The 13,946-nt window shown below is 40.9% G+C and overlaps 1 protein-coding gene across 4 annotated transcripts in view; it reads left to right on the forward strand.

Moving 5' to 3' along the window:
* Positions 1 to 13,946, forward strand: part of LOC117492364 (septin-9-like) — a 128,464-nt gene that overhangs the window by 18,058 nt on the left and 96,460 nt on the right. Inside the window, exon 1 of one of the 4 annotated variants that reach the window (XM_034142589.1) lies at positions 6,006 to 6,272. The exons of 2 other annotated variants lie outside the window; for them this stretch is intronic. In XM_034142589.1, the coding sequence (XP_033998480.1) occupies positions 6,218 to 6,272 (55 nt within the window). In that variant the 5' untranslated portion in view covers positions 6,006 to 6,217. Of the gene's footprint in view, positions 1 to 6,005; positions 6,273 to 13,242; positions 13,396 to 13,946 lie in introns of those variants that run through there. One more of the 4 variants, XM_034142590.1, reaches the window with a different exon arrangement.

Genomic DNA, 13,946 nt, shown 5'->3' on the forward strand with positions numbered 1-13,946 from the left:
GAATCAACAGTGATGACGCTCTGAACGGAAACTGTCTGTCAGCCATACAGAGGCTGATAATGGAGCGTAAAAAGGGGCTGACGTGCCCCATTCATTACAGTCACAGCGAGGTCATCTGATGATGTATCATGAAAGACTGTGTGACACAGCGAGCTAACACTCATGACTTACAGAGAAGAGCAGCCTCGGTTAGTTTAGCTTAATTCAGGGAATTATGAAATGTTCAATCTGTGTGGAGTTGTGTTTGTTGTGTAATATATGCTCCCCCCACCAGGTGGAGATGTTGAGTAGAGTAATACAAAAATACTCTCCCTCTCTGAACGCTCACAAGTGTTATTTTTGGTCTTTTCTGTGTTGCTTTCTTTGTCACCGCATACTGGTTTTGCAAATCGCAGAGAGAATGTAAAGTAATGTTTGGCCATGTTGCTTCCTGCATTGGTGTTGTTGTTCGGTGAGTTTCCATGACTATGTGCTGAACAGAACAATGTGTAGACTAGGATAGCAATCACAATGCTTCTAAACAGTGTTATTACATGGTGCAGAGATGGAGCAGAGGGCCGAGGTGGAAGAGAGGCCCATTGAGAGTCATCTGTGATGGAGGACAGCTGCTTGCTCTATTTACCAAGCCATCCCATGCGTGAGGGAATACAAACACACACATGCAGGCAACAGTCGATACACTCACATACATGCACAGGCACACTGCAAAGAGAACCACTGACGGGATATGCGTGTGTGTATGTGTGTGTGCATGCAGTGCAGTCGGGCCACGTTTCCAACAGGTGCTGCATTTGATTAAAGTTAGCAGAGCCTGGCTGGGTGCTGCTGTTTAACATTTGGTTCAGGGCAGCTGCTGCCACTACAGCTGTGCATATACTTTAGACGAAGCTACTTCACCATGTGGGCTCTGGGGCCACATGAGGGGTTTTCATATGTGTGTGTGTGTGTGTCAGTAATATTGTGAAATTGTCTGACCTGCTGCCCCATATCTTTACAACTTACAATTAACCCAATAGTGCAGACTGTGACTGAGTAACATCATGCACACTGATTAGCTTCAGATGTGTGTTAAGTATTTGTTTTTGGCTAACTTTTTTTTAACATACTCTACAGTCAGGGATCCTGTACAGTACTGCACTGAAATCCAGGCTCTTTTCTGGTTATGTTTACCCTACCAGTACTGCTGTTTTCCATTCGTCATGCTAACGCTGCTCTCTTTCTCGTTCTCTTTGTCTCCCTTTCTCATATCTTCCTGCTTCCTAGTTTCCATTAAAGCCAGTTGGGGTTATCTCTCTGCCCGGGGAGAAACTGGCACACCTTTCCCCTTCTGTCTTTCTTGTCTAGTCCATCTATTTCTCCCCCTTTTCCTTCTCAAATCGTGAGCCAGGTAAAGCTGCCTATTATGAAGGTTGCCATGTAAACAGAGCTGCGGTAACTAGCCAGACACATCCAAAATATACACTCATGCAAAAATGACCAGCATCAATAGAAGCAATGCAAGGACTCACCAACTCTCAGCACGCAAAGATTTTACCTTAATCCAGATGGCTTATTTTATATAGTCGGACTCATGGGTGATGCACATCTAGGCCAACAAAGCCTTTGTTGTTTTAGGATGAACTCAGCAGGAAGCATGGGGTTTCCTCTGCAGCTGATACTGGTGATGTTTAAAATAACAAAAACTGTTTAAACCTGACATGACCTGGAATGAAACACTGATCATTATTCATGCCGGCATGTGCTGGTCATTTCCTTTCACACACAACTTTCAACAGATATAATCTTACTAAACAGTTTGTTTTCTTCACATTAACATAGATTATTGAACGAGTTCTAGTCTTTTAAATCCCCTACTAAAACCATTTATAATAAACTTGTGATGTGACTAAATCTTCCCCAATGTTTCCAATTGTCCTTCTGCCACTTAGATGTTGAGAACTGATTTATTAAATCTGCAGAGACATGCGTAGATCATTCTAGGTAGTGAGCCAGAGTGTGGTATTTGCAGAGGTTGTAAGAAGTGGCATTTGTTTGCAGCTGTAGTCGTAGTCTAAACAGTCCAAGTGTATCCCTGCACCCCATGGCTCAGTGTTGGTTTGGATACCATTCAATCGATTCTTGGAACTGTATTTCAGATTCCTGAGATTGCAGGACGTCCGTCCCCTGGCACAGGCCCTAGGGAAGGGTGCAGACTGGTGCCTAGCATGTGGACCTATTGGTGTCTTTGTGGTAAAACGCGTTTGTTCACAACCTGCTGTTGTAATGGCATTACCCTAGCAACTGCCACGATGACTTGATATCTGTTTATAGTTATCTTCTCCTCCCTCTCTGCTCCTCTCATTTTTCATCTCTCACTCAGGCAGGACCCACTTTAGCGTGGTGGTGGTCTGGGTTTCTTTAAGCAGTCGGCGGTTGTCTCTCTTCATCTGTATGCTGCAGTGCAACCTTACACCAGCAGCTGCTCAACACACACATTACAATACACAAATGTACAGGAAGCCTGTGGCCCCAAGAGATTCATTATTATTGTTTACAGACATTAGTTGTCACCACTTTTTTAAAACAACAGTTGTATACTATACCAAAAATAATTTCAGTCAGAATTAAAACATTTCAATCTTTTTTTGTATTCATTCATTATTGGGATAAAAGTGGATGTGCTATGCTTAACTCCACTTTATGTATTTTTTATAGAACCCAAAGTACTGCATATTAAAAACCGCAATAAACAACAGTAAATATTACAATTACAGCATGTTAAAATGTACTAATGTATACAAGTTATAATATTAATATGAATATTTAATAAAAACCCCAGAAATGATTTAAAAAACAAGAAATAAAGCCTAAAAACTAAGGCTAAATGAAAGCTTCAAATTGAGAAAGAGATTAAGAAGATAAAGATAACTTGTCATTCAAATATCCAGAGACAGTGAGTACACAATTGAAGGGGCATAACAGCATAAATCAGATGCAAAAGAACAGATTCAGGGAGCTAATGCAGTGTGTTACGCTGTTCCAGTTAGACCTTCTGCAGCATCAGGGTGCAGCAATTCCATTTCTTAGAAAAAAGAGTCAGCGTGTTGTTATTCACACCATCAGAGGCTTAAGATATCATCGCTAACACATGGAATAAACATGACCTTGTATAACCTTTCACAGCCATGCAAACATTTAGGCCATTAAGTAAAGAGGCATATCTCCTGCTAGTGTTAGAAACTGTTTTTATAGTGCATATCTACAGTGGAGCTGCTTTGAAATCTTTACAGATCAGGGTGAAATTGAAGCCTTCTTCTGGTGTGTGACAGTTGTTACAGCAGATTTAATTAGTGCTGTCTGGGCTTGCTGGGGCTTGCAAGGATATGCAGAGGAAGGATGTGTCTTTGTGTGTGTGCGTGCATGTTTGTTCCCACACTTTTGGATGCATCTGCTGCACACACATTTGTTGTCTGAATCTGTGTATCATATGTATCTTAGTGTGTGTCTTTATGAGTGTGTGCCAGGAAATGGAGGGGGGATCTGACACACATGTGCTGGTCAAGACACACTGTGTGGGTTGAGGGTGTGGAGCAGGATTCTCCTCATGTCTCCATCTTTATCTATTTCTGTATCACATTACTGTATGCCTGTGCACTGCTACCACTATAGAGTGTGTACCATAGCAACAGGTTTTATTTATAGGCAAAACACTGACCCCTGCTGGAGAAGGCGACATATGTTCAGATATTGGGGTGTATAAGGAAAAGAGTACATAATATAGTAGGCAACTCTAAGTTTTCATGTTAACCAGAAATATTAAGTGATACTAAGGGAATATTGTGCGTCACATACTTTGCATGGTTCAATTGCGGGGAAATGCGGTGTAAGATTTAACTCATATTGCAGGTTTTGGGACAGTAAAGCCTCATATTTGTTTTCAAACCTGTGTGATAGTGGATGTTTGTGCACTCTTGCACATCTGTGTTTATGGTTGGTAAACATGCCTAAATCAACAGAAAATGCAAACTCTGATTTCAATGTAAGCAACAAATTTGCCAAACATGCGATATTTCAGTCCCAAACACTTTATGATAAATCACACATGGGACAAAAACTATTAAGGGATTTTTTCCCCCTTACTTGACAGCTTGAATAATTTATTACATCTGAAATACAAATAATTTCCCATATGTCTCTACTTTCAATGTTCTCTCCAAACTCGTTTTTCATTTCAAGTATCTTCTTTTTGTGCGGTTGTTGTCTCTTGGAGCTGCTCCAATTTTGCAAGAAGTGTGTATTTGAAAAGACAGTTGTGAGCTTTGTGAGAATAGAGTCAACATTCACACACACTGTTAGTACTTACTGTTAATGTTGGCGAAGAGGCCAGCAGCAATGGTTCATCACCATAGACTGCCTAAGGTCAACTACTCACCTGTTGCGAATGTCATCAGACCAATACATGGCCATTAGAGCTGTTTTCACTACCAATAAAATGCTTTGAAATGGTCAAACTGCACACAACACCAGAGAAAAACGGTGCATATCCAACAAAATAAAAGGATCACAGTTTTGTTTAGCTTCAGCTGCCAGAAGTACTTATTTAGATTTAGCAAAAAATATAGTGGATTTAAGGTTGGAATAACGTTCCCATCATTTGTATAGAATTTAACAAAGTTCACCTTATGTCATTTTGACTTTTTGTTTCACATGGGATTCAAAATCTGGTCTCCTGGCTGAAAGTCCTGTGTTTGTGTAATCCATCCATCCTCTATGTACACCTACGTGGACTTCATCGTTCTTTATACAACTTCCCCAAACGTCCTTCTTTGCTCCTGTCATAATTATGAAGGTCTCTTTGTGTACACATCAATAAGCAACCGTGTGTATAGAAAGCTTTTTTGTAACTGTATCAGACCCATTCTTATCGACACCTAGGATGCTGAGGGGCCACTGATAACGGCTATTAAATGGACAGCTGGACAGGTCCAGTTTATAGGTTTTGGTCAGAATTATTTCAAAAGCAAGAATTGCTTGTTTCATATCCTCTCTACCCTGACGATCCAGAGGACAAGTTTAACCCGGCATGCATTTATTGGACAAAGGTCCAGTTTATATGTTTTGGTCAGAATTATTTCAAAAGCAAGTTTATTTACAAATTGCTTGTTTAATATCCTCTCTACCATTGGACAAATAAATACACAGAACCTGGCCCTGAATACAGATACACACACACACACACACACACACACACACACACACACACACACACACACACACACACACACAGTTACTGACATCCCAAAAATGCAACATCTGTCTAACTTTTTCTTCCCAACCACATGCACACATACACACACTGACCAACGCCCCTGTCCTCCCTCCCCCCCCGCCCCCCACACACAGAGCCTCATTCACATGGTCATTAAGTCATTAGGCTACTTATTTATTGATGTCTGCCTCCAGAGCGACTGAGCATGTCAGACGATCCACTGACCGCCTGTGTGAGCCTGTCCTGACCATATTAGTCCAAAGTATGATTCCTTCTACACTCTGGATTTATTTACACTCTGGATAGTTCCTTTGAATTCACACATCATCTAATATAAGGGAAGTCTTCTTCTATGTTAATTGAATTAAGTATGTTGATATCTGTGCATATAAGATGCTGATGTTGTCATAACTGTGAGTGAGGCCTTTAAAGGAATCTCAGTAATAGTTATCTGTGTGTTTCATCAGTCGTCCAGAGTGTTAGTCATGTGATTGAGCCTACACAGGAAGTAGATGTAGCATGCGTATAATTTGACCAGCTCAGTAAAAAATGAGAGCTTTCACAGAAAGGAGCCAGTCTGAGAGGACGGCTGCAGAAGGGGAGGGAGGCATGGAGGGAAGGAGAAAAGGGGGGAGGGAAGACAGTGAGCCAGAGAGAGAGAGAGAGAGGGAGGGTGGGGGGTTGTCATCGCTCGCTCATTCCAAGCTGTGGAAGTTAGAAGGAGGAGAAGGGAAAATAAGTTGCTGCTTATGAAAGAGAGGAGAGATAGGAAGGGGGTTTGGATCAGTGAGCTTCTTAACAGTTTTTTTTTTCTCCTCCCCTTCTCTCCCTTGCACGGCTCCTAATTTGGGATTTGTTTAAAAAGCAGGACTGCGCCTCAGGAAGACTTTTCCTTGCTGAGGGAAAGGGAACCCTGCTCCCTCTCTCTGGCATTATACACACCCGCATATACGCACTTGCTTTTAAAGAATGTCTGATTCCACTGTCAACGCTCACTTGGAAGGGATCATATCAGACTTTGAAGGTTAGTTCCTGTCTCTCTTGAGCTCTTGCTGCTGCACCACCGCTTTTTTCTTCTTCTTGTCATTCCCTGGAGCGAGGCACGCTTTAACCCTGCCATGAGGACACTATAGATGGTTTCCACATGTTTGATTGGAACCGAGCGGATATGGAAAAAAAGTGGAGAGCGTGAAGGGCTGTTGACGTCTGCGGTGAGCTGTGTTGTTTTGAAAGGGAAATTGTGCTTGAAGTGTTGCCTTTAACGGCTCTGTAACTTTTGTTGAGATGCCTGAGTGTCTGTGGGTGTCATGTGTGTATCTGACATGTGTCAAAAAGGGAACTGTGCACGCTGAAGAAAGTATGCAACTGGTTTAGCCTAACCTAAAAAACAGGCTGCATGATAGAGAGGCCATACTGTACGCTGAACTCTCAGGAGACAGCAACTGACCATACAGCTGTGAGGGGAACACCTGGCTCACCTTCCCCCCTCTGTTCCCTCTCCTCCTCCTTTTCATCTCGCTGCCCCTGGCCCACAGATTCCCCCTGTCATCCCTCTCCTCCCACTCTTCCTCCTCCTCATCCCCACGGCTGTGCTTCCCTCTTTCCTCTCTCAGCAGCTCGTCCATCCTCAGCCCTTGTCCTGGCTGCTGGTGGATGCGAGGAGGGTGGAGGGGTCTGACAGGCCGACACCTCTCCCCCAACCTGTCTGTCTATCCGTCTATCTGTCTCCTGTCTCTCACAAACACATAGCCATTAGGAACGCATCCACACTTGTCCAGAGCTGCTCCTCTGTCAACACCAGTTTGCTTGTGGTATGTATAGTGGATCTCTCTGCTTCCCTCTCCATGTCTCCCTGTCTTTATGTCTTTACACCGCTGGCTTACACAGTGCAACAGAGCAGAAAGATAAGTGGCATTCAGTAAAGAGGCGCATCAGGGGCGAGGAAAGTGTGCGTTAACCATGTGGCTGGAAGTCATGCTTTTAGACTTCCTTCCATCATGTGTAACACCAACATAATGGGTCACTGTTGTGATTGTCAATGGTGTGTGTTACCCTGTGTTGGGCTGAGTGGGTGGTAATACCTTTGTGTCACCACCATGCACTATTACATATGGCCCTGTGTGGCTCAGTGAGGACAGCATGGCACAGATGCAGCAGGGCGTGAGTCCTGCAAGTTGATAAGAATCAGACGTTGGAAAGTTTAAGATATCGCCTTACAGTAACAGATTAGCTTATGCTTTTCTTTCTTTCACTAGATAAGACATTTTAAAATATAATGAAATAAAACGATTGAAACAATCAATAAACCAAGGATATTCTGCAGTCAAGAAAATTATCCATTTAATTGACTGTATGTATATTTATAATTTGAGCTACAGTGCGTCACTATTGAAAGGAGAAACAAAAACAGTCTAACTCTTACAATATAAAGTTGAATAGAGGAGCAATAAAACACCCTCTCAGTCTAAAGGCATTACACACAGGGTGTCTTGCTGCTACAGCCTTACTTGGTCTGGTATGAGTACTAGCTTAAGGTGGCTATTGTTAGCACACTTTTGACTGATATTGCTATAGCGTACATTTCATTTTACTGAACAGTGACACTAGATTGTAGCATTTAGGTTTAGATAATAAATAATATTTTTGATAAAGGAATATTTAGCCAAAAAAAAGGCCATAACTAATTAGGTATGTGTTTTGATTTATTTAGTGTGACTGCATCTTTGGAGCTTTCTTAGTGATGCTCGGTAATCTTTTACATTATATAAGTATATTTGCTGACAAACCTTAATGTTGTCAACTGATTACATTTTGAAGAGTACTTTTAACATTGTGAAAGGTGTGCATAACATATTTTCACATCATTTGAGTTTTAGAGCTCTTGAAAAGCATCACAGGAAACATGGATCACTTTATTCATACACTAATTTGCACAGGTCATTGCTACTGTAACCTATAGCCTGCAGTCAATTTGTGAATGAAAGGATGATGTTTTGTTATGCAATAGAGAATGTCCAACTGATTCACTCTGTCACACCCTTAGCTGATGACGCCAGTGAGAGGCTCAAAGACAGAGGACAGGATTTTTCTCGCCCATGAGGCTGATGACCTCAGCTGTGACTTCAACCTCACAGACCATTCAGATCGTTGACCGCAGTCAGTGGGCTTTTCCGCTCAGCAGAGTGAACACACACACATTGATACAGTGTTTTTACAGCTCACTCTGAGAGGTCTGTCTTGTAAACAGCTTCTTTTGTTTCCATCAGGAAAAAAAGAAGACGTATTAGAGTCACAATTGGTAGTTTAACATCCCTGGTCACTGCTTCCTGTCGATCTCTGAGCAGCATGGTAAGGGCATTCACTGGTCCAGGGAGAGGAAATTCCACAGGGATAGATTTCTGTGGTTGGTGAAAATGCTGTGGCAGGCAGTGGAGGAGTGGATCTGAGCACAGACGGGCCTCTTTTTACTGAGCTGCATGTGGCCTGGCACTCCCCAATCCATCACAAAAACATAAGCTTTGACAGTCAAGAGTAGGGCAAAGTGAAAAAAATGTAAGCACCTATGATGTAAAATGTGAAGGATATGTTGATTAGAATGTATTTAAGATGAATCCAAGTTCAGAGCTGCAAGTGTATTTTAAACCCATATTCATTTTGGGAAATTAGTGATTTTTAATCATTCTTATTTCTTAAAAGGTCATATGAAACATTTTACATTGGATCATTTTAAAACTAACACTAATTGCTCTTTAATCATACACATAACAAGAGACGAGGGAAGACTCAAACGCCTTTCACATTGAAAACTGTGATTATGAGCTAACTGCCACTTAGCGGTGGTTTTGGATTTCTTTCAGGATTTCTGTTAAGTTGGTTGGTAGTACACTGAAACTGCTATTAAAGAGCTTTGGTATAAATATTTATTTTCTGCCAAAGGACACAAGCATTGATCTTAACCATTACACTTTGAGGTCAGTCTTATGACAAAACGCCACGATGCAGGCTCACAGATAGAGCTTGTGTGTTATGAGAGGAAGTGTCTCCTGACAGAAGCTGATGATAGCCGTCTCCAGGAGTCTCCGTCCTTATCTGCATTATCAGGACGCTCTATACGCACCACTGACGCATCCTGGTAATGACGCCAACAGCATCGGAGCTTCTGGGAAGCCCCAAGGGTCAAACTGAGGTGCAGCGAACACAGCGGGTCTTTGTTAGGCTGCTGTTTTTCTCCCTGTTGGACACGTGGAGTGAAACCTTCCTCAATGCCAACCAAAAGGCAAGGCCCCAAAGTTATCATCAGACTCCATGCTATACAGCTGAAACCAAATAGGATTTTTCTTTTGTATAAAGGTCTTTTTTTCTCTGCAGGAAATTGAAAGTCTGTTTGACAGCTGTAATATACATTTCAAGGAAATAGAGTTGGGCTTTAAGAATATTCTTAAGGCCAAATGCTCTTGTTCTAGTGATCCAAAGCACATTTTGACATGCAGAGCTTGCTACTGGTTTAAATTGCAGAACCTTTTTTCAGAGGGCGTGATAGCGTTAGCGGAGTGTTTCACATGTCAAAATGGCTATAATGCCAAGTTTATTTCTGATTTGTTGACACGCGTGGCACTGGCTATCATAGTCACAGCAAATGTGGTCCAGTACTACAAAAACACTTACAAAAGCTTTCTTTTACAGAATTGCAACTGGTGTTTCTCTTAACTGTGCAGCCAAACACTTCACAATGAAAGCTATCTCGGGTTTTGTCTGTAAAATGCTTTCTATGTGGAACAGCAGCAGGAGGAAATGTTGCATTTGCATAAGCAGTAATTTAACAGAGCTGTCATACAGTTGTGGGCAGGTGAACAGTAAACTGTGAGGCCTGATATGAAATAAACTTAATAGCTAAATCTGCTAGTAACAATAAAAACTCTACCATAAAGAAAAGTAATTACAAAATAACAAATACATGGAAAGGCTATTCCTAAATATATAGGATGAATAGTATCAAAACAGGTTTGATTTTGTGAGAATCTTAGGAGTAATATGCCAGTATATTAAGAATTCGTTGTATGAGGGTAGCTTCTGGCAGTAGTAGTAGCGTAAGTTTAGTTGAGGTAATGCTTATACTGTAGCTGTAGTTTTCAGTGCTACATCTTGTTGACCCATCAGCTCATCTACTGTCATGCTCAGAGAGGCGTGGAGAATGTCCATGTGGTACTCATGCAGTAATGCTACACTGGAGAACGGAGTAGCATCATCATGTGATTTTCTGGAAGTTCAATCATGTTTCATTGTGTGTTAGTTGAAAAAAATCATGCTTGGCTGCAATGTCTTCCTTATTTGGCAGTTCAGTCTGCTAGCAATTTTACATGAGAGGATGTCCAAGAGGAATGGGGATTCAACTCCATGTTAGATGAGAGGCAAAAAGAGTTAACGAGAGCTGAGAAGACAGAGCCAATTAAAAAGAAAGGACTTGTGTTGAATTTTGGTTCACATTGGTGCTAATAAGTATATTTTTGGCTTGGTTAAAAGGGCTGTGATCACTGTTATCACCTCAGAGAAGCGCGCACACACACACACACACACACACACACACACACACACACACACACGGCTAAAAGACCGACATTGTGGCTTAAAAATGATCATAATAAAGATAATATGGCAGTAACGTGAATCTTCTTTTAAAATAATGTAATATTTGACTCTTAAATAACTGTTTATTGTGGGCAAAATGGAAATGTTTAAGAATTGTTGTTCTTTTTTATAAAATCACCTCATCATGTTTTTCATTTTTGTAAAGCACTTTGAATTGCCTTGTGTTGAAAGGTGCTATATAAATAAACTTGCCTTACCAATACTAGTTAATTAGTACACCCCTAGATCACATGAATACACATAGAAACAGAGATATTAAAGTGTGACCTCCCTATGATACAAATCCCAGGATGCAGTGCGCTATGACGTTAACAGAGGCAGAGAGTTTGGCTCCGACCAGAGCTGACACGGCTGTGTTTGCTTTACTCTACAGCTGTGTTTAAACACTCACACATACAGAAAGAGAGAGGGAAACATAACTGATAAGGCCTCTGTCTCCAGTGTGTCTGTGGGGACTTCACTGTGTCAGGATTTTCTGTCACCACAGCGCAGGCACACACCACCACACAGTTAGCACAATCCCAGGCAAAGAGGTCATTATATCAAGATCACATTAAACACAGTTTGAAGTGGTCTGTGGCACTTTGAATATGCCTTTGCACATAGACTTTCACTGCTCAAGTTCTTTCCATTAAGGTGATTTCTGCCCTTATTTTGTCTACTTAAAGAAGAACAGAGTACACGGCTCGAGGCAAGTTTTCTTTAATCAAATGTTTTCATGTTAGCAGCTAACAGAGTTTATTGAGAGAGACATATGGTGGAGATGGAGATGCATACTATAACCACATACAATCAGACTTTTATATCAAAGTCACAATGACCTTTCTTTCTATTTGTTTCCTTGTATATTCAGTCGTGTAATAAAGAAGTGCCAAAATTGCCACGTTCAGTTAACACACAGGAATTTATATTTATGGTATTCTGTTTTCTGACTTACTGGCAAATCAACAACACACATTTTTCGTGTGTCTAACAAACACATGGCACATTTGCAATACATCTGATTGAATTATAAGCATGTGTATTCAAGAGTGGGAAAGAGTATTACTGTGGCTGGGTTAACATGAATTATTGTGAGTGATACACAGTGAGCTTATTAAAGGTTGGTTGTCATTGCTGATTAACATTGCTGACTGTAACATGAACTTGTCATTAACTGCTGTCCTTTCTGCTGAAGATGAGTACATTTTACAATCAAAGATTCACAATGGAAAATTGGAAAGTTTAATCTAACTCTCTGACACACAGTTAACCCAGTGTTTCACATTTGCATCCCGTGGAACGTGTGAACCACCATGAGCTTCCTGCTTCTCTGCAGACCCTGTGATATCAGACACAAAAGCCTGCTGAAACACATGAAGGATGGAAAACATTGAGTTCAAGGAAGAGGGTCTTCCCTCATACTGGTGCTTGGCCAGTCAGACTCGCTGTAGGCCAGAAGCATGCACAGGATTGTATGTTTATCTGGGACAGAGGCCATGTTTCACTATTCCATACTCTACTCTGAGCCAAGAAGAGCCTGGTGGTGTCCGCCTCACAACTGACATGGAGCCTCCCTTGGCTAGAGAAAAATAATTTTACCAAACAACTTTAACAAGTAAAAACAAAATGCTGGTGATGTAACATTGACATAATAAGCTGACAGGGAGGGAGAGGGCTGGTTACAGTGGGAACTTCTTTGATAAGTATTTGGTGATTTTTCAGACACTTAATACAAAAATAAATCCATGTTATGTATTTAGCCAATCATATTGATCTGAAACAATATTATTATCTTTCACTTTTCATGTGTTCTCCGTTTCAAAGCAGTGACATATCAAGTGGGACATAAATGTACTGACCCCACAATAAAAATATGAAGATGAGAGGGTAAAATAAAAATACAAGCCACAAAAACTGAGTAGGCTACTGTAGAGCTGATGAATGAGTCGGCGGCGGCGCATTAAGTATGGAACTCCACACTTTATTTTCCATTAGGTTTACAGAGGAAAGAATAACTTGCTACATGCTACTGTCAAGCTAGAATGATAGCAACAACAAGGTACACTCACTAACAGGTCCGTGGTGCAACACACTAAATACCACGGTGAATTATGTCCCGTAATGTCCCACCACACACAGTAGGTGAAACCAGGCTGGTTGTAGTTCACATATTGACTTTTATTCGCTAAGCAAACAGTAGCAGCATGTTATATCATTTATTTATACAAATGTTGATAGAGCAACATTAGAAAATGCCTAAACGGTCACGCTATCAATTAGAGGCGTGGTCATTATGGTGATTCTCATCATGACAGGTGTGCGAAAAAGCCGGGTAACGGCCGTCACATACTTAAGGGAAGATGTAAGAAACACCCTCTTTTCATTTAATGGTGCATGTGTTTTGTACCTGACGATATTGTTAGAATCTACTTGGTGACTTTAGAGGAATATTCATCTCGCGAGTGAATTAGAAATGCCATACACCATGATATCGAGCTATGCGAAGCGTGTTAAAAACGGTAAGACTAGCATCCTGAATTGTTTTTATTTACGGGGATTGCTTTGCTACAGTAAACTGCCGCCAACTGCACGTTTCCCAGACTTGCCACCATACATAATGTCAGATACATGCGGTAAAAGTGTGTGTGTTGTTAGCAGGTGTCCGGAGTGTCAGTTTTAAAAAAAGTCAAATTATATTTTATGACGCTAGCATGTCATGTGTTCGTGCTAACGTGCAGTGGTGTAAAGTAACTAAGTACATTTACTCAAGTACTGTACTTCGATACAATTTTGTGGTATTTTTGTGGTACTTTACTTGAGTATTTCAATTGTGTGCTACTTTGTACTTCTACCCCACTGCTAAATCGTGCACATTTACTCTACTGCATTTATTCTATGCCTTTAGTTACTTGCGGATTTCGATTAATGATATTACATTTCATCAACACTTAAATAAGACTTTAGTGGCCCAACCTGCAAAATTAGTACTTTTACTTTTGGTACTTTAAGTATATTCTGATGCCATTACTTTTGTAGATTTTCAATATTAAGGATTTTTACTTGTAACAGA

This window comes from Trematomus bernacchii, unplaced genomic scaffold (assembly GCF_902827165.1).
Source record: "Trematomus bernacchii unplaced genomic scaffold, fTreBer1.1, whole genome shotgun sequence".
Taxonomy (NCBI): Eukaryota; Metazoa; Chordata; class Actinopteri; order Perciformes; family Nototheniidae; genus Trematomus; species Trematomus bernacchii.